Here is a 23,129-nt window from a genome sequence, read left to right as displayed (position 1 = left end):
AGAAAATGAATGACATATGCTCTGCCTACATACATGTTGTTGTTTTCTTCAAATCACATAAATTTTATTGAGATTTCATATGGACCATTATAAATACTTAAAGGCAGGAAATATGTGTGCAGATATATATTCATGTGTGGGTGCTTATAGATGTGCACATGCACCTATAGTATAAGTAAAGATTCCTATTACAGCTGTCATAGACTGGCTGGATGCAGAGCAGTGGTGGGAGGCACCAGCTGGGGAACCCCCAAGGGGAGCTGGATGGTGGGACGATGAGTGATTAGAGGGAGAAGGAGGAGCAGACTGGGTGGAGGAGGTGTTGGAAGCTGAAGAGGTAACAGGGTTTAGTGAGCAGGAAGTGGCTGTGGCAAAGGGCAGTCCAGAATCAGAGGCTGAACTGGAGGCTGGATAGGAGGGGGGCAGGCTGCTAAAGAGCCAGGGAGTCTCCCCATCCTGCTGTTACCAGATCCCCTCCCCACTGGTCTCCCAGAACACGGAGAGGGATGATGAGTGCAGAGCAAAGAGAGGCAAGATGAAGGAACCTAAGGTTGTTGGGGAAGGACCCGGGGGAGTAGTCGTGGTAGGAAGGTGGAGACCATCGGTCCTCACACTTCATCTTGGGAAGAGTTGCTGTGATCACTAGGCCTGCACTGTTTTGGTTTCTTTGAATAAAGAGTTAACTTCTCTGACAATGGGTGTTTTATTGCTGATCTCCTCCTTACTCTGTCACCTCACAACAGCTTAAGTATAATTCACACAAAAGCTTGCTGTATAGATATTTAATAGTGAGAATCTTCCATGTTAAAATGCATTACTTTTTTTTAAAAAAATGTTAAATTGAAAAGATGTAAAATTTGAACTTTTTGAACTATTTGTTCAACTTTCATCTTCAGTTCTCGCCTGGAAAACTCCTGATTCCCTGCTGTCATGGGAACTCATTTCCAATTGGGGGCAGTTTTCAGTCTTACTTTTTGAAGACATCTGTGGGCAAGGCCATCACTCCCTTAAAATACAGGTGCTAAATGATGAAAATGAGTTAGATTCACATCTGGTAGAAATCCAGGCAGAGCAATGGATAATGGTCTTGGCTTCAAACTTTGTATTCAGACTTCCCCTGCCCCTACTTCCTTTCATCTTTTTTGGTCTCAAGCTCTCATTCCATTTGTTCTTTCTCTCAGAGAATATCTGTATTACACACATAATACAGGATTTTATTACAGTTCACTTTGCTTGAATTCTTGAACAAAATCAGAGGATCATATTTTTGTGAGGCTTTGGGGAATTCTCTTTGCTTCCTATCCTCTTATGGGGCTTGGGGACTCACAGGACGGAGAAGCAAGAAACAGATCCATACAAGCCCAGGCAGGTATCTCTAGGCAGGACAGGACCCTGGTCAGCTCCCAGTGGCCTTGCTAGCTGAGCTTTAGAATATGTTGCCTTAGCAAAGAGCTGAGATCTTCTGAAGTCTTAGGTGAAATGTCTTGGCTCCTTCCTCCTTGAGATGACTGTGCTGACTGACCTAAAGGGCCCTTGTCTGAATCTTCAAGTACTGACTTTTATGTTGTGGATTGTATGGGGTTGTTATTGGGGGCTTGTTCTCTGAGTCTGCAGAAGGTGGAAAACTATGTCATCTGGTCAGAGGGTCAAGGGAGAGGTACTGACCCCCTCCCCAAGTGGAGAAACCTAAAATTCTTTACTATTATCTTCCTCTCGGTCATGTGAGTCATATGTTTGATGGTCATGACACTTCCCAAGAGGAGGCGAAAGCACTGTTAAGCCTATTTAAAGTTGAGTGTATTATGCTATTGACTAAATTTCTATTCAGTAAACTGTCTTCCTATGTATCTTTGTAAAGTGACACGTTTGTGATGTCATTGTATACCTTATATGGCATATCCAAAACAAAAATGAATGACATTTCATACCAGATATTACAATTCTGGGAATGAAGTTCACACACTCTCTATTCTCCCAGACTGAGAATAAAACTGGTGCAAGTTCAACTGAAAAGAGAGTTTATAAAATAGCTTCAATGGTAACGTAAGCAGTATACAGTCTCATCTGGGCTTTACTAATACTGAATTGTGTCTGCATTAGGTGTGTGTGTGCGCGCGCGCGCGTGCATTTAAACACATGCATGCATAAATGTGCACCCACTAAATATAAGACTAATTGTATAGCAATGGTTCTTAGAAAATAAATGTGCATTGACTAGACAAGCACTGCCGGCTACTGCAGAACAGATGTTACTTTAAAACCTGCCTTAACAAGTCCCGTTCCTTCAGCAGAAAATGTTTGTGGCTAGAGCTGGGTGCGCTGTCAGACGTGGAACAGAAAGACAAAGTGATGGCAGGAAACAATGAAAGCAAGATGCCTCTCAGCTGTCTTACTAAAGGAGTAAAGAATGTGTTGGCATGTCTGCAGACAAGGAAGCCCCAGCCCTTGCACTCCTGTTGGCCTCTCATCGCTAATCTTTCATGTCTGTGTCTTCATGACAGGTCACAACATACAGGAGCTACTGTATATAGCTCTGGGGAACGATTTTCTAAGTCAGCAATGTTTTTATAAAGAGAGTCTAGGCAATTGAACTGGAGACCTTCGAGTGAGGAATTTTGATGGCTTTCCCTCCCTCACATTAGCCTTGTCAATGGATGGTGCTTATAGATGAAATTCCATGTAAATTTTATATGTCTATGTTTTATTAGTTCTAAAATGGATAAGTTGAATTGATTGCCATCCCCTTCCTGAAGGTTTAATAGGATCTGTCTGTAATAGGGGATTTTTTCGGCTTCAGATAACTCTCATGTTATTCTTAGGGTCCTTGTATACAGAGCGGAAATGCTCATATCCGTTTGATGATGGTAATGGTGAAGTGAAGCAAGGTGGTCGAGAATCCTTGTTCCTTTTAGTGATGGTTGAAGCGTTGAAACTCAAAGCATCATTGACTCACCATTTGCCAATTACAGTGGTACCTCGGGTTACAGACACTTCAGGTTATAGACGCTTCAGGTTATAGACTCCACTAACCCAGAAATAGTACCTTGGGTTAAGAACTTTGCTTCAGGATGAGAACAGAAATCGTGTGGCGGTGGTGCAAGGCCCCATTAGCTAAAGTGGTACCTCAGGTTAAGAACAGTTTCAGTTTAAGAATGGACCTCCAGAACAAATTAAGTTCTTAACCTGAGGTACCACTGTACAAGTGCCATTTATTAATACTGGGGCCTGGGTTGGATTTTTTTTGGGCAGGAGGAAGTTCTAAATTGACACATTTTTGTGTTTTTGTTTATCTGCCAGCAGATTCAGGAGCTTTGCTGGGGGTGGGATTTAATAGTGCATCATTGTTGGTTGGCTAGGTGGGTGGCAGCTGCTACTTGAGAAGATGCATATGTTTACCACAGTGTGGCTCCTGAAATTTCCAGTCTGTGTCCAATCAGAACCTGATACTTGAGAATGATAGTGATAGTTCCCAGTTGGTACAAGTCATGGAGTAGGTTTGATTAGAAGACTGAGATGGGGATGAGTGTAAATTGATGGGTACATTTATTTGTTCAATAGGCAACTTGGAGTTTTGTTGTTGTTCCAACAGTTGGATATTCTTGATTTGGTTTTATAAAGGTCAGATTTTTGTGAAGCATGCCCTACCCTTGGAGTATCCTTCAGGAGACTACACAGGTGCAAAAGACACGCATAAATGTGTATTATGTTTAGTTTACATTGTAAGTAAATGACTATTTTCAGGCACAATGGAACTTGTCTCAAAATATACTGGCATATTACGAGGTAGACACATTTGCATTGCCAACTAATTATTATTGAAATTTTCTTAGCACATATTTTATAATAATTAGCTGACATTGCAAAAAGAAGGCAGCAAAGAGTCTTATGGCATCTAAAAAACTTATTTATTGTGACATAATATTCCATAGGAAGGTGTCAAAGAAAGGCATCCTCCTTCCCCTTCTATAGAACAGAACAAACTATTCTGGTCTGCATTCTTCCTTGATCTGAGAGCAGAACATTCATTAATTTCCCCAAACTTGACCCATAAAGGTTGGGTCAGATTGCTGGGACCAAGAGACCTTTAAGAAACACTGGTATAAAGTATCCTCTGTTGGTATCACACTACTGTATCTGAATGCCCACATGAAAACAGAAGGAGGGGGGGAAACTCTGCTACATTTTTCCAGCACTTCACATAAATCCTTCTCATGCCTTGTTAACACCTCCTGTCTCATTTGATCCATCACATACATGATTCACATGCAAGCACCATATGCTGCAGAGGTCAGTTACTTACAACCATCGCTTATATTCAGCATATTTTGTTTGACCTGTATTCTTGTAAACAATGATTCAGCGATGGCATAGTTTCTACATGCCCTTGTTAAATGCTGACTGCTCAGAACTTGATTATTTTAACTCCTTAGTCAGTCTCAATGAGAATCTGTCCTTCCTTCCTTCCTTATATGTAGCTACATTTTAGTCCAGTCATAACACCCTGGCTTTTTTTAGAGGAAGGCACTGTGGCTTCCCCTTTAATGTTTTGCAGTCCACCCCCACAATTTTGTCTTCAACCCTAGGCTCAGCACTTTGTGCAGTGGAATCTATCATGCTGCCATAAATCTGCCTCTGCAATCAGGCAGCCAGTGCAGAACTTTAGGCTGGTGTTATATAGTCTCACCCAAGAGTACCACTCAACACACTTGTGGTTGTATCTTGCAACCGCTGCGATCTCTGAATTGTCTTCAAAGGCAGCCTGCACAAACCACATTACAATATCTTAATGGTGATATTATTAGAGAATAGGTAACTGTGCTCAGGCTGCCCCTGGCCTTAGCTGGAAATAGGTGCCAGTGTGGCTACTTGAGTCTCCAGGGGCAAAGTTGAATCAAGGAGGTACAGAGGCGTTCACTCGCCGAAGGCACGCTTCTCCGCGTGCGCGAATTGCCGATAGAGCACTTCTGCGCACACACACACGCTGTGCAGATCGCGTCTGCACATCCGACGCAGTGGAACCCGGATGTAAACACTTCCGGGTCCGCGGCGTTCGTAAACGGAGGTTTCCGTAAACGGAGATAGTTGTAAACCGAGGTTCCACTGTATTCCCAGAGTGCGCACTTGATATTTCAGGTGGGTAGGTTATTGATTTGTTGTTTTCATCATGTATTTGGTGTTTTGATATTGTATTATTGGGTTGCTTGTGAACCACTCTGGAATCTGTGAAGGGTGGTATACAAATTTAATAAATAAAATAAATAAAAAGTATCCCATCCGGAATAGACTGTTTTCCTTGTTTATCATAAAACCCAAGGAGCACCATTCTACAGCAACCCTGGTCTTGTCAGGAATGCAATCCTTATTGTACAGCCAGCGATGCCTTGCTAGCCAAGTCCACCATTGACACTTGTGTATTATGTATTCAGCATGAATAAAGGCTGGAGAACTAAGCTGTAAAGTAGCTTTTTGACTTCATGCTGTATACACTTGTGTGCCTGAGAAGAACGATGTTAGAAAAGGACACCCAGCCAAAATTTGCAACAGTAGAATATGAAAACAATTGGCTTCAGAATATAAATCAGTCTTAGTCACGTCAACTGAGATTTAATTTTAAAGGTCTGCTGATGCTTAAGTAATTTTGAACAATTAAGAAATCTATGGAAAATGCTTTGTTAAAGCAACTGCTATGGTTTTTTTAAAAAATAAATAAATAAATTTCATATTACAATGTATTTGATTTTCAGATCTTTCTGTATGGTGCATGTAAACTTTAAAGGAATTTGCCAATTTTTCACTGACTTAGTATAAGAATAAGGCGTTTGCTTTGGTTTCTAATAAATTTACCAACAGAACTGCAAAACTAATATGTTGTTGGCATCCGTCTGTTTCAAAAGACAATGAAAGAGGAACATAGCTGCCAAGTTTTCCATTTTCTCGCGAGAAAGCCTATTCAGCATAAGGGAAAATCCCTTAAAAAAAGGGATAACTTGGCAGCTATGAAGAGGAAGCATAATGAACAGGTTAAGCGACACTCTCTGTATTGGGTGGCTTTTCCTGGTGGATGTCACAAGCTGGAGCAGCCAGCATGGGAAGGGATGCTTGGGTGGAAGGAGTTGCAGTGGAAAGCAGGAAGCCACGTAAATAATATCTCCCTCATTTTCTGCAATAGGGGTCTCCACTGCCTTCTATTCATGGAATGGCAAATCTAGAACCAACTCTTGATTTAAGCATGCTTCACCATTTGTTATTTTTTATATGGCAGGAATAGTTCTAATTATACAATGCCTACTGACATGGAACATGGCCCAGTGTATTCCATAGTGTTATCCAAAGCAAAAGTCAAAATCAAAGCTCTGAGCCGCCACAGGCTAATTTGCAATGCAACTGATTATTAACATGGAATTTGGTCTTTAAAAAAAGGAAAGCACAGTGATTACTTAAGTTGTTTCCTTGCGTATGTTTTATGGTGGTGTCTATCAATTAAGGTATCCACTGAGATGTTACTGGGGAATTCCTGAAATTGCTGGGAAAATAAAAGGCATCCACTGTATATGAAATGTGATAGTGGTTCTCTTGTAACATATATCTTCATGTTGAAAAGAGATGTGGCATTGATGCATTATTCATGACACTTCCATCTTGCACTTTTCAATTATGAGGAGAAATGGCTGAACAAAGACCTGTCATTACACAATACACAATTCCACACTCACATGCCTTCTCAATCAATAATAAAGCCTGCCAAACAACCCATGTGTGGAGAAAGATATTTTCCTCAAAGGGGTGCATCTCTTGTATTTGGGTGAGTACAGAAAACATCAGAGAAGTTCTGATGACACATACTGTTGCATTATACACTTTGCATATTATTAAAACCTTTCTTGAGAAAAGATACACAACAATATAAGCATTGTGTGTAATGAAAAGCAGCATTGATTACTAGCTCCTTTTGATTGCATTTAATATTGAAATCATGATTTATTTTTTTAGAAGTTTACTTTAACTGTTACTGGGGGTGAAAGACTTACGCTGTTGTGCTTCTTTTACTATATCGTCAATTGATTCATGGCTTGTAAAATATTGGCCTTCATGAAAAAAGCAGTACTTTCACAGAACATTTCAAACATAAAAATATAAGACAATTGAAAAGAAATTTCATGTAAACATTGTTGAATATGCTACTTAAAAAAAATGTGTACAATTTAATGTACTCTTCCATGCTGAGTATAAGTAGCTACCTGCCCAGAGTGGTGGGGGCAACCCAGTTAGAAAATATATATATATATATATATATATATATATATATATATATATATATATATATATATATATATATATATTATAGCACAGTGAGTAAGTACATTGTAGTGATTAACTTCTGGTTGCCTTTTTGCTTTTTTACATTGGGTGAGATCCAGACTTTGCCTTCTGTAGATAGAAAGGCTGTTTCCAGATCATGTGGTGGGTGGCACTGGGAGATACAAAGGAAAGGTTCCCCATTCCCCTTTGCTGCCAGCAGCAAAGTCTGGATCCAGCCCATTTATCTAAAAAGTGGCACAAAGTGTTTCAGATTGGTAGAAGATGACAAGATGTGGGCACTCCCAAACTCTTACAAATCTATTATTCCCTTTGCGACAGCTATTGAACATTTACATGAATTAAATTAATATGCTTTTCGTGGCCATATTATTTGTGACTTGGGATATCCATGGTGGGATCTCCATTTTCCCATGCCATTTCCTCAAAGCTGCTATGAACACTACCTGAAGGGGTTTTAATGTATGTGCTACTGCTGTTTTAAACTCTCAATCTCTCTGTGTGTATTGTTTTTTATTATACAGTATTGTAAATTGCTTTGGGATGCCTTATGGGAAGTGAACTAATTAATTAATAAATAGCGACAACAGCAACACTGCAGGAGAAAATACGTGTCTGACGAACTACAGTTTTTGTATGATTGAAACCTGCATCAGTTAACACAAATTAATTTGCTGAACAATTTCTTTTATCACAGGAATATATGGACTCAAATAGATACATTGACCATTTGCTGACTCAGCTGGAAGAGCAGCGCTGGAATGTGTGGAGGTAATCATCATTTGTAGATATAAATGATATATGTGTGAGCCAATTCATATTTACTCAGAAGAAGTACTGTGGAATAGAGGGAGAAATCTGCCAGTTTCAGTTGTTCACATTAATTTTGGTTCTCCCCATTTCCACATACTGTACATTTGCAATCAAAGCAGAAAGTCCATATGAAAATTTGTGTGCATTTTTCATTAGCATTTCTTTCAATATTTCATTTCTGTATGCAGTTTTGCCTGGTATATACATTTTTTGTGATTTCCCCATAAAAGAATGAATTTTGTGCATTGTTTTCACTAATATACACATTTTTGCATGCACTTATCGGTAATGTATGTATTTTTTTGTGCATTCTTTGGTTGGAAGACTACAATGCAAAATTTGGAGAAGGGCAGGGTTTTATTTCACATATTGTTTGGAAAGTGCACTTTAAAACATGAACCAAATCAATTTCTCCCCCATCTGTGTTGTGAAGTCAATCTCAAACGTAACAGCCAAGTATTGGAATCGTACCTCAGCACATCTGCTGAAAAAGATCAAATCTTTATTCATAAGTACTTATCCTTATCTGATATTTAATGTTGGATGATATACTGTAATACTGTGTCAGATTGACTGACAGCATGATGAGCTTGTTTTCTTGATCCATCTGGATATGGTTGTTATTTTTAATTGCACTGCCTTTTTCTATGATACCAATTGCATAGCTCACTTTGCTCAAACTGATGCTTAGCTTCCAACTTGTTATCAGTTGGAATAATTGGCTACATTTCCACACACTTGCTTGAATCCTGTATGCACTTACCTAGGAGTAAATCCCAGGGCTTACCGGTACTTCTTAGAATCACAGAACTGTAGAGTTGGAAGGGACTCTGAGGGTCATCTAGTCCAACCCCCTGCAATGTAGGAATCCTGCCCACAGCCATCCCTGGGTGGGCTTGACCCACCAACCTTCTGGTTAACAGCCAAACACATTGACCCACTGTGCTACCTGAGGGTACATAGACTTAAAAGGCAAAGACTTGTTATCAAAAGTAGCTCTAGGTCTCTTGTTCTAATAGCACAATGATTTACTCTTGTGCAATGGAATGTTTCCACCTCTCCTACCCCTGCATCCCCTAGATCGAAGGCTGGGTTCCTCCCAGCCTTCTGGAGGAGGGTGCAGGCTACATCCTGTTCGGGGGGGGGGAGTTATGTTTTGCAAGTGATAATCTGTGCAGTAATGGAACAAAGGCATTCTACCATCCATTATGTTCAAAAATGTAAATATAGACATTGAACCAAAATACCAAGGCAATCTTATGATCAAAAATCTAATTGAGTACAATAGGACTTATTCCTAAGAAACTTAAGAACAGGACTGCAGCCTCAACAGTGCAATCGAATACCTTATCTACTCAGAAGCAGAGGCCGACTCTCAGATAAAGAAGCTTAGAATTGTCACTGTAATTTTCATATTATTTGCTATTCCAATGCATTTAGTCTAGACTTTTAATGGTATAATAAAATAAAAAAAGGTAAAGGGACCCCTGACTGTTAGTTAAGTCCAGTCACGAATGACTCTAAATTACATCTAAATTAAAGCTATGACCCATAGGCGAGCAACACTGACAAGAATGCTTGTTGGAAACTGTCCTGATGATGAGTCGTCAGTGGAGGAGCTTGTAAGAAGCTGGTCTGGGGCTGTTAGTAACAGAAGGTGACTGGCAGGCAAGAACTGTATATCCACTCAAAGGCTAAGAACTAGAATTAGGAGATGAGAGTGGTAATGGATAGGCCCTTCAGAACCCTGGACAGGTCCCAGAGAGTTTACTTGTTATGTTGAGTAGTTGATGTTCACCAAGCCCTGATAGACTCTCTAGGCCTGTTTATCCCTCCTAGGCGCCACTCCCCTTGCAGGAAAACAGATAGCCTTCAATGAGCAGCCCTTTGGCCTTCAACCTCTCCATTGTTTCATCAGGTTTATTACTTGAAGTCAAGAGCAGGCCTGGTGAAGTGAGAGGCTCTTGAAGAGGCTGATCCTTAGAGTGGAGTCTAGCTCAAGGGCTATGGTCATTGGGGTTTTTGGCTGCTTGATTTGGGTCCAATATCAAGTACCTGATCCAGCATGTCTGTGGTCTACTGCAGGGCCCTCCAGATATTGCTGGACTCCCAATCCCCATCCTCTCTGACCATTAGCCATGCTGACTGGGGATGATATGAGTGTAGCAATGTTCTCTACCCTATTCTAGTGGTGCTTCTAAGCCAGAATCCAAGGTGCTGCTAGCTGCCGTCATCTCAAAAACCATAATTAAAAAGGTAATATTGCAAGAGAAATTGTGTGAATGAATTAAGATAATAAAAGCATTTTGTCTGATTAACAAGTTACAATAAATGGGAAAATGAATGGATGAGTATGGAAGATAAAAATAGTTGTAGGCAGATAAACTTTACTAACTTGGGCAGAACACGATACTTTTCAGGATCAAATCAGTGCTTCCCTGTCTGTAAATCTCCCTTTCAGAAATACTGAATGAAAATAAAGTGCTGGCTTTGAATGTAATTTGTATTATTAATAGTTTTGGCATTTATTTCTTTTATTTCAACACTTTATACATGCTGCTTAAAACTGCAGTCTCCAAGAGGTGATGTACAGAAACATACAGAATCAAGGAGGAAGGGAATCACAGGGATCAAGACTGTACATTGCATTCATAATGTGAACAAAAGGAGGATGTTTCCCTCCAAATAATTGAGCTTATTGATTCCCATCTCTTAAACATTTCCAATTTCACTGTTTCAGCCATCATCCAAATTTTTTTCCATTCTGAATGATAAAGGGTGGAATCCAACATCCTGCTTATATGATTGTTCCATTAGTGCAAACTCTACCTGGCCAATTCCCTTGGCATCACCCCCCCCCCAGCCAGGACTGGCTGACTGATGAGGCTAGGGGGGCTGTGCGCAACCAGTTAATGTGGGGAGCGGTCATTCTGCTTGCTAGGCCAAATAGTCTCCTCTCTCCTCCCTCTGCATGCTATTCTGGGGTTCTCCTGACCCCCCAGAGTGGATTTGGAGGAGGCCCAGGGGTGGGGGGTGGGGCGAAGCCCAATTGTGCTAGTGAGAGTCCTTGCACTGCCATACACTAGTGCACCAGGTTAGTTCAATCTGGCCCATTGTGTTCACATAATTTTTCTTGCTGTCAATATTTAAGCCAATACATTTAATCCTGACTCATATTCATTTTTAGCCATTTCAACCAAACACGCAAGCAAAGCATTGTGACTATTATCTTATTTTACAAGTCACTTTGGCTTTATTAGAAGGTCTTTTGTTTTGTTTTTTAAAGAGAGAGGTCTCTGATATGTGGAAGACCATGGGAATAGCTGATGCTATCCAAGGGCAACAGTAGATTGTCTATAGTCAGACAGATGCCCTAATAAATCAGTGTGGACCACTTCTCAGACTTCATTATGCCCTTGATTTGTGGCTGCCACAATTTTAACGTATTGGGTCATTGGGTATTGAACCTGACATTGAATGATAAGCCCCCAGTTTACTCTGGGCTAGCTAATAAAACAGACAGACACAAATTCTGAACATTTAGCTCCTTCAGCATTACCCACAGCCTGGGCTGATTTATGGCAACCAGGCCGAGACAGAGGAGACTAAAAGCGATGTCATGGTGCTCATGCAGAATGTCTATGTTGCCACATGTAGAACAGTATGCTAGAAGAGGCTTAATTGGATGTGGGAGAATAAATTTCTTTTCATTTTACAGAGCTTGATAGATTTTGTTTTCTTCATGTGGCATAGCCATCTGTTCTGGAACATGAAAATTTATTGCTACAATCTCGCTCCCTTGAGGACCGGTTATGGTTAGCTCATGTTTCATAACATTTTTCAAAAAAAGAGAAGAAGAAAAACATCAAGAACCTGCACTTCAGACTAGTTTTTCCATCAGATTTTGTAAAAGCATAGTAAAGAGTCCTCTCAGCAATCTGTACAAATCCAACTGGCTTCAGCTCCCTAACATATTTCCTTCTATGCTTTTTCAGTTGGTTGTTGTGGAAGATATGAGGATAGGGATAAAATAGGAAGATAGAGCCAGAGGTCTGGATCATTTTAAGACAAGGCTATTTCTTTTCTTTTATTGATTATTGTTGTTATTGTTGGTGATACATCATGCTTTGAATATGCTGATGCTCTATTTGCGGACTTGGAAAACATTTTCATTTGCAAAGGAGCTCCAATTCATTCCTAATTTAACTTCATAATATGTAATTCATAAACAGGCATAGGAGCCAACTCTGACCTAGGGGCTGTGGGGGGCTTCGGCCCCCACAATACAATATTTGAGGGGGCCAGGCTCCCCCCCCCAAATGATGGCCATTCCCATTCAAATGGTGTTTGTGCACTGAGTCATGTGATCAATTATGTTGGGGGGGACGTACCTGGCCCCCCACAATATTTCATTCAAGTTGGCACCCCTGTAAACAGCCACAAGCCATCTTTATTTAATGATATTCAGTTTATAAAATATTATTTGAGCTTTGTGCCTATTCACATTCTTTTGATGCCACTTGTGGGGTGGGTAGCAGGACTTGTTCTATAGATAGAAATGTTTTAGAATTGTTCACAAATGCATTTCCCTGCTATACTTGTGTCATATCCCTGAAGTATGAGAATAACAGGTGCTTAGAAGTTGAAGTGACTATTCCTCAACCCCAATCCCCATTTTCTAGGGCAGAAATATTTGAGGTGAGCTTTAGTAGTGTTAAGATTTCTAACAGTTCAGCTTTATAACTACAATATAGCTTGATCAGTCTAGTCCTTTATACAAACCAGGATCCCTGAAGGCCCTGAATGCTGTCTAGAGAGCAGCGGGGAAAAGTTGGGAATACTTTAGCTGGATAGTCCTATAGATATGGATACCACATAACAGTCCACCTTTGCCAGCTTAAACCCTGAGCTCTTCTTATTTGTGAGGTTGTATGAATGCAGGACACAATAAACTCCAGATCAGCTTCCCACATTGGGTCCTGAAGGCAGTATTGCCCCCATTTCTATTCCTATCTGCTATGTAAACTGTGGTTTTAGATCTCCATAAGCACATTCAAATCTTGAAAATATTCCATGCAAGGCCTTATTCTGAGAAACATCACATGAGATGGTAACCCCGCGTCTGGCCTGGATCATTTCAATCTGAATATTCAGTCTTCCCTCTCTAGAAAAAAACGTTCCCTAGAACTAGGCATAAAGGCAAAGGGTTCCAGTATAGTAGTTTCCCTGACATGCACAATTTGCTAGGATTTTTTTGTATAGAGAAGCATTCTGAAGTGATACAAACCAAACATAAGTTTACCAACTCAACTGCTGTTTTTGTAAAAAACAGAAATAGGCTGCACATTATCTGAGTCCTATTGAAATATATGGTAACACTTCAGTTGGTTTTAATGGATAAGTAACATTACAAAAGGATAAAGGGGATGGAGGAGGCGCTGTGGTCTAAACCACTGAACCTTTGGGGCTTGTCGACTGGAAGGTCGGTGGTTCAAATCCACGCAACGGTGATGAGCTCCCATTGCTCTGTCCCAGCTTATTCCAACCTAGCAGTTGTAAAGCACACCAGTGCTATTAAATAGGTACTGCTGCGGCGGGAAGGTAAATGGCGTTTCCGTGTGCTCTGGCACTTGTCAAGGTGTACTGTTGTGCCAAAAGCAGTTTAGTCATGCTGGCCACATGACCCAGAAAGCTGTCTGTGGACAAACGCCTGCTCATCGGCCTGTAGCGAGATGCGTGCCACACCCCAAAGTCGCCTTTGACGGGGCTTAACCGTCCAGGAGTCCTTTACCTTTAACCTTTACAAAAGAATACACTTACACTGTTTATATTTAAAATAATTACATAAAGATAAACCTGATTTCATGCAATTAAGGAAGAAATGGGTAGAAAATATTTTCAATCTAATTTAGGCTGTCTTCTCTTACTATCCTGGAGTTTCATGGGAGGGCCTTTTGACATAATGCAGGATTAAAATTCATTTCATGTTTAGTGGGAACTTCAGGTGAATGCCAGTAGGTAGCTTATTATTATTTTGTATCTACTTTAATTAGAAGCTTGTGATACTCTTTTCAAGCATAAAACCAATTCCTGTAATGTGTCTGATACTACTTCTAATTTAATCCACTGTTCTGTAACTGATTTTAATTTTTCATTGGCTTCATTTATCCAAATAACTTAAGGGGAACCTCTAGGAAGAGACTGGGATCATTCTGGTTGTTCAAGAACAAAAAATATGTTTATTTAGGAAACAGTAGGGAACTGATGGGTGCCTCTGAAACCACAGTTCCTGGCAGGTGCCTTAATCTATATCTAGAGGAGCGGATTAGCAAGTAAGGATCAGAGTCCTGTGAGTCAGGCACTAATAAAGACTAATCTGTGCACAGATACAAACTCCAAAGATTAGTGATGGAAAAGTTTGCAAGAACCCAAAAAGGAACAAGGAATCACAGAACCTGAAAGATGAAGTGTCTTACAAAAGCGAATGCATGATCAGCAATAAGCTGAGCTAAGACTATCTGTTTTACAGTTCCTACCTATCTACAGTGTTGCCTGAGAGCATAGTTTGTGAGATACAGTTGTTGAACTTAGAACTTTGTATTGATCATGGTCACCTGGTAGCCCTGCACCAGCACTTGACAGATAAATAAGAAGGATACTGTACTTACATGAGAGAAGGCTTGGCGACAGACAATGGGCACTGTAAACATGTTATAGTGAATCTGCATTATTTCAGTGTAGATTCCAAAAGCACTTACTGTAGACCAATACCAGGACGTTTTGGACTATTGAATACATTACAAAATTTTGAGTATGTAGGATAGCAGCCAAGGGAATGCTCAAAATAGATAATAACTTAAGTTAGGCATATACAAAGCTTGTGTTTAATAAAAGGGTTTTCTACAATAAAATGAGATATATTTTTATATCTGTTGAAAGTATTAGCAGGTCTCTATCCTCTGGAGTTTAATGTTTGCAAGCTAAGGATTGGCAAGTATTAAAGAGGTGGCTTTGTCCTGTAATCATAAACATCCACTGGGAAAACTTAATTGGTCACGAGCAAAATTACATTGTAGAACTTCTTCATGGAAAAAATATATTAAGAGTAAACAATTGTGATTAGCTGTAAATTGCTTACCTAGAGAAGGATTTCATGGGACTATAAACAAATGGAGAAACCTACTTACTCCTTGCCATTACTGCTACATATCCTTAGGGGGTGGGGAGAAGATTGCTATTTCAAATTTAACTGTAAGTGCAAACTCTACACAGATTTCTAGCAACTTACTTATTCTCTCATGTCGGACTCTCACAAGAACATGATTAAATAGAGCATTGGACAAGCAGATATAGGGTGAATACAGATGATCATTTACCATGTGGTAAAGCACTGGAATTAAGATTGCCGGAAGAAATATCAACAACCTCAGATATGCTGATGACACAACCTCGATGGCAGAAAGTGAGGAGGAATTAAAGAATCTTTTAATGAGGGTGAAAGAGGAGAGTGCAAAATATGGTCTGAAAGCTCAACATCAAAAAAACTAAGATCATGGCCACTGGTCCCATCACCTCCTGGCAAATAGAAGGGGAAGAAATGGAGGCAGAGAGGTTTTACTTTCTTGGGTTCCATGATCACTGCAGATGGTGACAGCAGTCACGAAATTAAAAGACGCCTGCTTCTTGGGAGAAAAGCAATGACAAACCTAGACAGCATCTTGCTGACAAAGGTCCATATAGTTAAAGCTATGGTTTTCCCAGTAGTGATGTATGGAAGTGAGAGCTGGACCATAAAGAAGGCTGACCGTCGAAGAATTGATGCTTTTGAATTATGGTGCTGGAGGACTCTTGAGAGTCCCATGGACTGCAAGAAGATCAAACCTATCCATTCTTAAGGAAATCAGCCCTGAGTTCTCGCTGGAAGGACAGATCCTGAAGCTGAGGCTCCATAATACTTTGGCCACCTCATGAGAAGACTCCCTGGAAAAGACCATGATGTTGGGAAAGATTGAGGGCACTAGGAGAAGGGGACGACAGAGGACGTGATGGTTGGACAGTGTTCTCAAAGCTACCAACATGAGTCTGACCAAGCTGTGGGAGGCAGTGCAAGACAGGAGTGCCTGGCGTGCTCTGGTCCATGGGGTCACGAAGAGTCGGACACGACTAAACAACAGCAAGGCACTACAGTGTGCATATAATTACTCGCTAAGCCACTCATTTACAATGTTGTACTTGGTGGTGAGACCTTACTGCCCATTGTTTCTCTGGATTTCTCATTTAGTTGTGGTTGTGTAATTAGTTTCACAGCTTTGTTGAGAAATGTGGATGATTGGCTTATCACTGCACGAACTACAGGTTTAGTTACCACTTGGTATAATTGTGATTTGTACTTACAGTGTTTTTAGAATTGTTAAAAATCATATTCTGCAAAATCCCTGAATCTCAGCTACCCTATAAAACCTCAATCACCCTGGATTGCACTCATAAGAGCTGGTTAACACAGGCCAGGGGCAACTGTTAGTAAGGGATTTGTGGGCCAAATTAGATGCAATTGTTTGAATGTTTTACTTTATTTTATTTTGTGCAGGGAGTGTGCATATACATATCGGGGCTCTGGCAGGAGCAAATGATTAAATCACTCCCTTCCCTGACATTGGATCTGGTACCTATTTGGATTGGGCTCCCCCAGCTGCAATCTACTTTAAAATAAACATTCACTTGCATGAATAATGTCGCATCTGTTTTGGCCCTGAGGGTTGTGCCCAGCTGGTATTGCCTCTCCACTCCCTCCCAAATTAATTTCATACTCCCAGAGTTTTCTACGTCACATGTAAACTTAATATGGCTTCTTAAATATTTTTATTTACTGGTATGTTGACTGGGAAATGGTTGTATTGGATAAGGCCATCAGGCAGCAAGGGCAAATTTCAAACAAATAAAAAGTTACCCTATCTTGCATACAAATCCATTCTTGATGTGCAATGTAACCTGATGGATGTTTACTTAGACATAAGTACTACTGATTTCAATGGGTTCTTCGTGTTCCCAAGTAAGCATGCATAGGACTGTAGCATCATTTTTCGGTGTCATATTGGTGACTGATTGAAGAGAAAACTGTGAACTTAAAAGTTATCATGGTCTTTAGCAGGCACATTTTACTCCAGTTTTTCCTCTTAATGCTACTTACAGAAGTCTTGTTGTTGTAGTTTAGTCGTTTAGTCGTGTCCGACTCTTCGTGACCCCATGGACCATAGCACGCCAGGCACTCCTGTCTTGCACTGCCTCCCGCAGTTTGGTCAAACTCATGTTCGTAGCTTCGAGAACACTGTCCAATCATCTTGTCCTCTGTCGTCCCCTTCTCCTAGTGCCCTCAATCTTTCCCAACATCAGGGTCTTTTCCAAGGATTCTTCTCTTCTCATGAGGTGGCCAAAGTATTGGAGCCTCAGCTTCACGATCTGTCCTTCCAGGGAGCACTCAGGGCTGATTTCCTTAAGAATGGATAGGTTTGATCTTCTTGCAGTCCATGGGACTCTCAAGAGTCTCCTCCAGCACCATAATTCAAAAGCATCAATTCTTCGGCGATCAGCCTTCTTTATGGTCCAGCTCTCACTTCCATACATCACTACTGGGAAAACCATAGCTTTAACTATACGGACCTTTGTCGGCAAGGTGATGTCTCTGCTTTTTAAGATGCTGTCTAGGTTTGTCATTGCTTTTCTCCCAAGAAGCAGGCGTCTTTTAATTTCATGACTGCTGTCACCATCTGCAGTGATCAAGGAGCCCAAGAAAGTCTTACCAGAGCAATAAATGAGAATTTCAAGCTGAAATGGTTTTTAAAAAAAGCCATTCTGTCTATTTGCTTACTATATTATCAGATTGTAGTGAACATATATTCAATTTTAAAGCATAGCTTTATAAGATGATTCTGAAAAGGAGCATATATTATTTATTATTTATATAAATTTTAGTTCCCTCAACCTGCACATTGTACTAAGTGATATAAAAATGAGAAAATCTATTGACCAAATTCACAGCAAGCTTAATAACAAAGCAAGTAAGCAAACAAAAAGCAGAAATGTAAACAGATTTCTTGGAACTTTTTCTTTTAATTAGAGGCTTTGAGCAAAATATATTCTTTAGACTTATGTCATAAATAAATATAATCTATTCTACTAAGCTGAAAGGCACAAACTCCAGCAGGGAAAAGGGCAGATAACCTCATAGACATATGGAGGTTTGTTCAAATACATGCACAGACCAAAGGAAAGTACGTGGAACAATTAAATATGCAGTCCTGGGAAGTTTTCCTTTTTTGTTTTTGTTTTCAAGGATTTCTTTCTTAAGAATGAACTCTTATGTATTCAGATGTGCTTACAACTTTCTAAGGTTTAAAGGGCTAGGAAAATGTTGGGATTTTATGTTGATTTTACCTGATCCCATCTGTGTAAGGCAGATGGTTATTGTCTGGATCTCTTGAACTGTAGTCCATGGTTCAGTTGAAGGGCAGTGGGCACAGCATGCATAGACAACTGTATCACCGCATGAGTTACCGTAAGCATAGGTCCACTCAAATGAATGGTGGTTTTGGGGTGGGGGAGGATATTGGATTACATGCAAATCTAAAATAAAAAATAAAAAATTATCCAGCTTAGAGATTCATTACTGAATGAGATCATTGAGATCAAAGTATAAAACAAAAATGCAAATGTATTTATCTGTTGTAATACAAGCTGTCTCTGTGAAGCCCTAGAAACATCCTGTCCTTACATTTAAAAAGAAAGGGATTAAGTGCTTTCAAATGTATTAAATGTTCAGCATTGAAAATCTCACAGAAATACATATCTATATATATATTTTCTAATATATTATGATTGTGCCACACTATTGAAGATATTACTCATTAAAAGAGTGTATTGAAATGGCTGTTGAAGTGATATACAGCAAATGTCCAACTCCTAAGACTTACTGATCCAGCAAAGCCATTTTATTTATTTTTTACTGGAGGCTTATAAGTTGTTATAAGGTGCAACATCAAAATTGCTGCTGGTCTGTAATTTTGCAGTTGCATAACAGCTAGATACCACATCAGTGGAAATACTTAAGCTTAGGAATAATTTTATGTGCATTGCTTATATGCATATGAAAGTCAAAGAGAACATATCACGGTGTTCCGTTGTGCCAGAAGCGGTTTAGTCATGCTGGCCACATGACCCAGAAAGCGATATGAATGCCACAACCCCATAACCGTCCAGGGATCCTTTACCTTTATTTTATTACCCTAGCATCACATCCAAACATTATGAGTGACTATGATGGTGGTGTACCAAGTGACCTCTGCTGATTATAATATTCTTCATGCCCCCCCCCCAATATAGTGGGCCAACATGTTGAAAGGAGCCTTGGGGCTGCACACTTAGGATGCCCCCTCCAAATCACACTGCTCTTCTTGCCCCCACCACTACATTTAACGTGTTGAGAACAATGTTTACAGCAATAAGCCTTTCCTGGGTGTGGAGGCTCCCTGCTTCAAACTTTGTTTGTTTGTTTGCTTCTTAATTGCTCCATGGAGAGGTTTCTAGGTAACATACAATGAAAAAAAATTAAAACATCTAAATGTGATAAAATGTGAACCACTAGTAAATAAAAACAAGCCAAAGTACAACAAAACTTCAAACTCAGCACAGTAATATCAGATTAAGAACTCCACCCAGATACACACAATGACCAATAATTAGAATTGAAGAAGAACTAAAAAATAAGTAACATTAAAATGTTAAAAAGTAATTAAAGGGCTTGGGAGAAGGGGAAGGTCTTTGCCTGATGTGGGAAGGATATAAATGTATGCAGCAGGAGAGCCTCCGAAGGGATAGCATCCTACAGAAACTCTTTATAGTTGGAGGGAAATAGCAGTGGTGATGAAGATGAGGATGATTTAAGGAGCTTCTTGGCTATCAGTAGCTGGTGGTATTCCATCAAGAGAGTGTTTGAAGGTGTAGACTAGACTGTCTGTCAAAAGTTAGCTGTCAGATGCTCAACCTGCACTTGAAAGCTCACTTCAGGTGGGAGACTGTACAGAGGTCAAGTCTAGAATACTTCCTTACATACTCCCTTAACATTAAGAAATCCTGATTCCTATTTTCTTATTCCCAAGTTATAGCAACCCACTCCTGACCAAAAGTCATGTCTTGGTTTATCTAAAATTCTAGGCTTAGACACAACCCTCATAGCGATAATCTGGTTCAACATTTGATGTGGTACTTGTGTTTTCATCTTAAATCATGGTACTTTGCCAAACACTCAAGAACAGATGTTGCTGGGCATCTTCTATCAGATTTCTAGTATGTGTCTTCAGCTGTCTGTTTTAAAGGCAGTGAAAATAGTCACAGTTGACTAAGTGGAGAACGTTTTTGTTTAGAAGATTGCAATTGCAAAAATGCAATCATCCGTGATAGGCAGCATTACATTAAAAGATTCAAGGCCATTCTTTGGCTAAAGATTTTTGCTTGAACTTGAATTTGCACTAACACTTGGGACTCCATACATACACCATTACATACCATAAATACACTATGATACAGGTGTGTCAGTTGTAATATGGAAACTTCAGAAGCAACTTTTACTTAAGAATACCCCCCTTTCCCGAATTAAGTTCATAAAGAGAGGGCAAAAATAAGAGATGTTCCATAATGTTTTATTGGGAGTTTACAACTGTTTTTGTTTCACGACTTAGATAATTACAACTAGCGATTTATATTGTAGTGTTATATATGTTTGTGTTCTAGCTCTTAGAACAAGTAAAAATGGTTAGGTGGATTATTTTCAAGAGTAAATGATACAATATTGTGGCTTTCTTATCAGCTGGTTCATTTGACTAAATGCACACCCTGAAAATCAAAGCAACATTCTAAGCAGGACTCTCTAGCAGTCAATGTTGGTTCTCCATCCCTAACCTAAATATCAATGATGCTCAGTGTTCAGTCTGAAAAAGCTGGTTTTTTTTAGCAGAGATTTCAGAGACATTCCCCAGGTGGTTATCAGTGGGTTTTTTTAATCAAAAAAATACATATGAAATCACTGCTTGGCTTTGTTTCCAGCTGACTGAACAATTCTGTATGCATTTACTTACATTTAAATGGAATTTGATTCCAAGTAAATGTGTTTAGGAATGCAGTGTGTGTCTATCTTTGCTCAGTTCTAAAAATCCCAAAGTGTTCTTTGGCTGGAGAAAGGGACATTCCTTCTCCAAGATCTGGCACTGAGGAAGAAAATCATCTGTGACACATGTGTGGAATCCTCTTGCCACTGTAGGACAGCTTTCTCATCTCACTTTCTTAGGTCCCAATGCACTGGGCAACAAAACTTTACACAGTTCTATACTAGTTTTTTAAAAATAAATAAAACGAAACTTTATGCAGGGGCTTCCTTTGTTCTTTTCTCTAAATAAAATTTGGGATGGTTGGGAAAAGTTTAGTGAAATCTGACAGGAGTGAAAAAGAGGGTTAAGGGGGTAGGGATACAAGGAATAGGTGGGGCTGAGTAATTTTGTTGTTTTTAAAAAATGAATGAAACTTACACTAACAACATTGCTATTTCCACATGTGTACACACATACACAATCCAACCACGCAAATACACAAGTATTACATAAGACTATGCAAATATTTACTGCATAAGGTAAGTACTATAAAGATAAATTAGACTTCATGCTCTTTTATGGGTTATATAGCCTCTCTCTCTCTGTCTGTCTCTCTGTGTGTGTTTTCTGCCCTTGTGTACAAAACAGCTTTGGAGATTTAAGATGGGTTTCTAGAAATTTATTAGTTATGGTTGAAATCTCATTTGATGAAGCCATGTTTTAAGAAAGGCTTTCTACATGTGATGTCTTGGAGGTGCTGAACTAGGTTCCCTTCCACTAGAACTAAACTTATCTCTGCCCTACCCTAGTTTTTAACAGGTCAGGATGTGACTCTCATGAACTACTGCAGTACAGGCAACACTTTCCTACCTATTGGGAGAGCTCACTGGGCCATTCTCTATTTTTACAAGCATTTTTCTTCCACAGAAGCCATGTCTAAGAATTTGTGGTTCATATTATGATGAACCTTAGATTAAAGAGCAAGCTGCTAGCCAGGGCCGGCCCTACGGCAAGGCTGGGTGGTGCGGGGCGGGGGGGTGCCGGGGGGGATCTTCGCACCACAGCGTCAGGGCGTCAGATATGCTTAAGACGGCCCTGCTGCTAGCAAGTTCTCGCTCCCTTCCTGTATTTGAAAAAAAGTGTAATGTTTTTTCTCATTAATAAGAACCCCTCTGGATCAGACCAAAGGCCCATCTTGCACAGCATCCTGTTTGCACATGGGTCAACCAGATGGTCATGGGAAGTCCACAAGCAGAACATGAGTGCAACAGTATCCTCCTAAACAACAAACAACATTTAGCAAATTTTGGCTGACCAACTTCACCTACAATTTTGTGCATTACATTGGGCAATGGCCAGGCCTCAGTACCTGCACGAACAGAGCTTTTTTCTTTTTTATCTAGATTCTAAAAGCCATCACCACTACATCTCTGGATACTTACAGGATCAATCACCCTACACATTTTTTTCCTAACATGAAAGTTGAGGAGACTTAAACTACAGTCAAGTTATAGCATGATTTCCTGTTGTGAAGTTACATGACGTGAAAATAGTGTACAGTATTACCAGACTTTTGAGATAACATGTAGTTATTTTTACTTTGTTAGATGTTATCTACTGAAAAGAGTAGAAATTGTTTTAATTGAGGGCTGTAGTTGGATCCCACACTTTTTCTCTGGACTAACTCTGCTATTCCTACAGGGAAGTCACGCTAGCTAAGATGGAGCCAAGCAGATCCTTTTTACAAATGTTATCAGAGTACCATGAATTTACTTTGTCCACCAAACAACTGTCATTGGTAGGATGGGGCAAACAAAATCTGCTTTCATAAAATCCATGCTGACTGAATGCAATCTTACTTTT

The 23,129-nt window shown here is 39.8% G+C and overlaps 1 protein-coding gene and 1 long non-coding RNA gene across 8 annotated transcripts in view; one reads left to right on the top strand and one right to left on the bottom strand.

The window, feature by feature from the left end:
* Nucleotides 1-23,129, top strand: part of NCKAP5 (NCK associated protein 5) — a 556,514-nt gene that overhangs the window by 175,046 nt on the left and 358,339 nt on the right. For all 7 annotated transcript variants that reach the window (XM_035130262.2, XM_035130254.2, XM_035130291.2 and 4 more), the window contains one exon: nt 8,015-8,088. In XM_035130262.2, the coding sequence (XP_034986153.2) occupies nt 8,015-8,088 (74 nt within the window). The remainder of the gene's footprint in view (nt 1-8,014; nt 8,089-23,129) is intronic.
* The window catches only part of LOC118092377 (uncharacterized), a 37,381-nt gene that overhangs the window by 10,357 nt on the left and 3,895 nt on the right, over nt 1-23,129 (bottom strand). Inside the window, exon 2 of the long non-coding RNA XR_004693511.2 lies at nt 18,562-18,750. This is a non-coding gene — a long non-coding RNA (uncharacterized LOC118092377). The remainder of the gene's footprint in view (nt 1-18,561; nt 18,751-23,129) is intronic.

The sequence above is a fragment of the Zootoca vivipara genome, chromosome 1 (assembly GCF_963506605.1).
Source record: "Zootoca vivipara chromosome 1, rZooViv1.1, whole genome shotgun sequence".
Lineage (NCBI taxonomy): Eukaryota > Metazoa > Chordata > Lepidosauria > Squamata > Lacertidae > Zootoca > Zootoca vivipara.
Note: the sequence above shows the minus strand (reverse complement) of the source record. Positions and strands in the feature narration are given on the sequence as shown.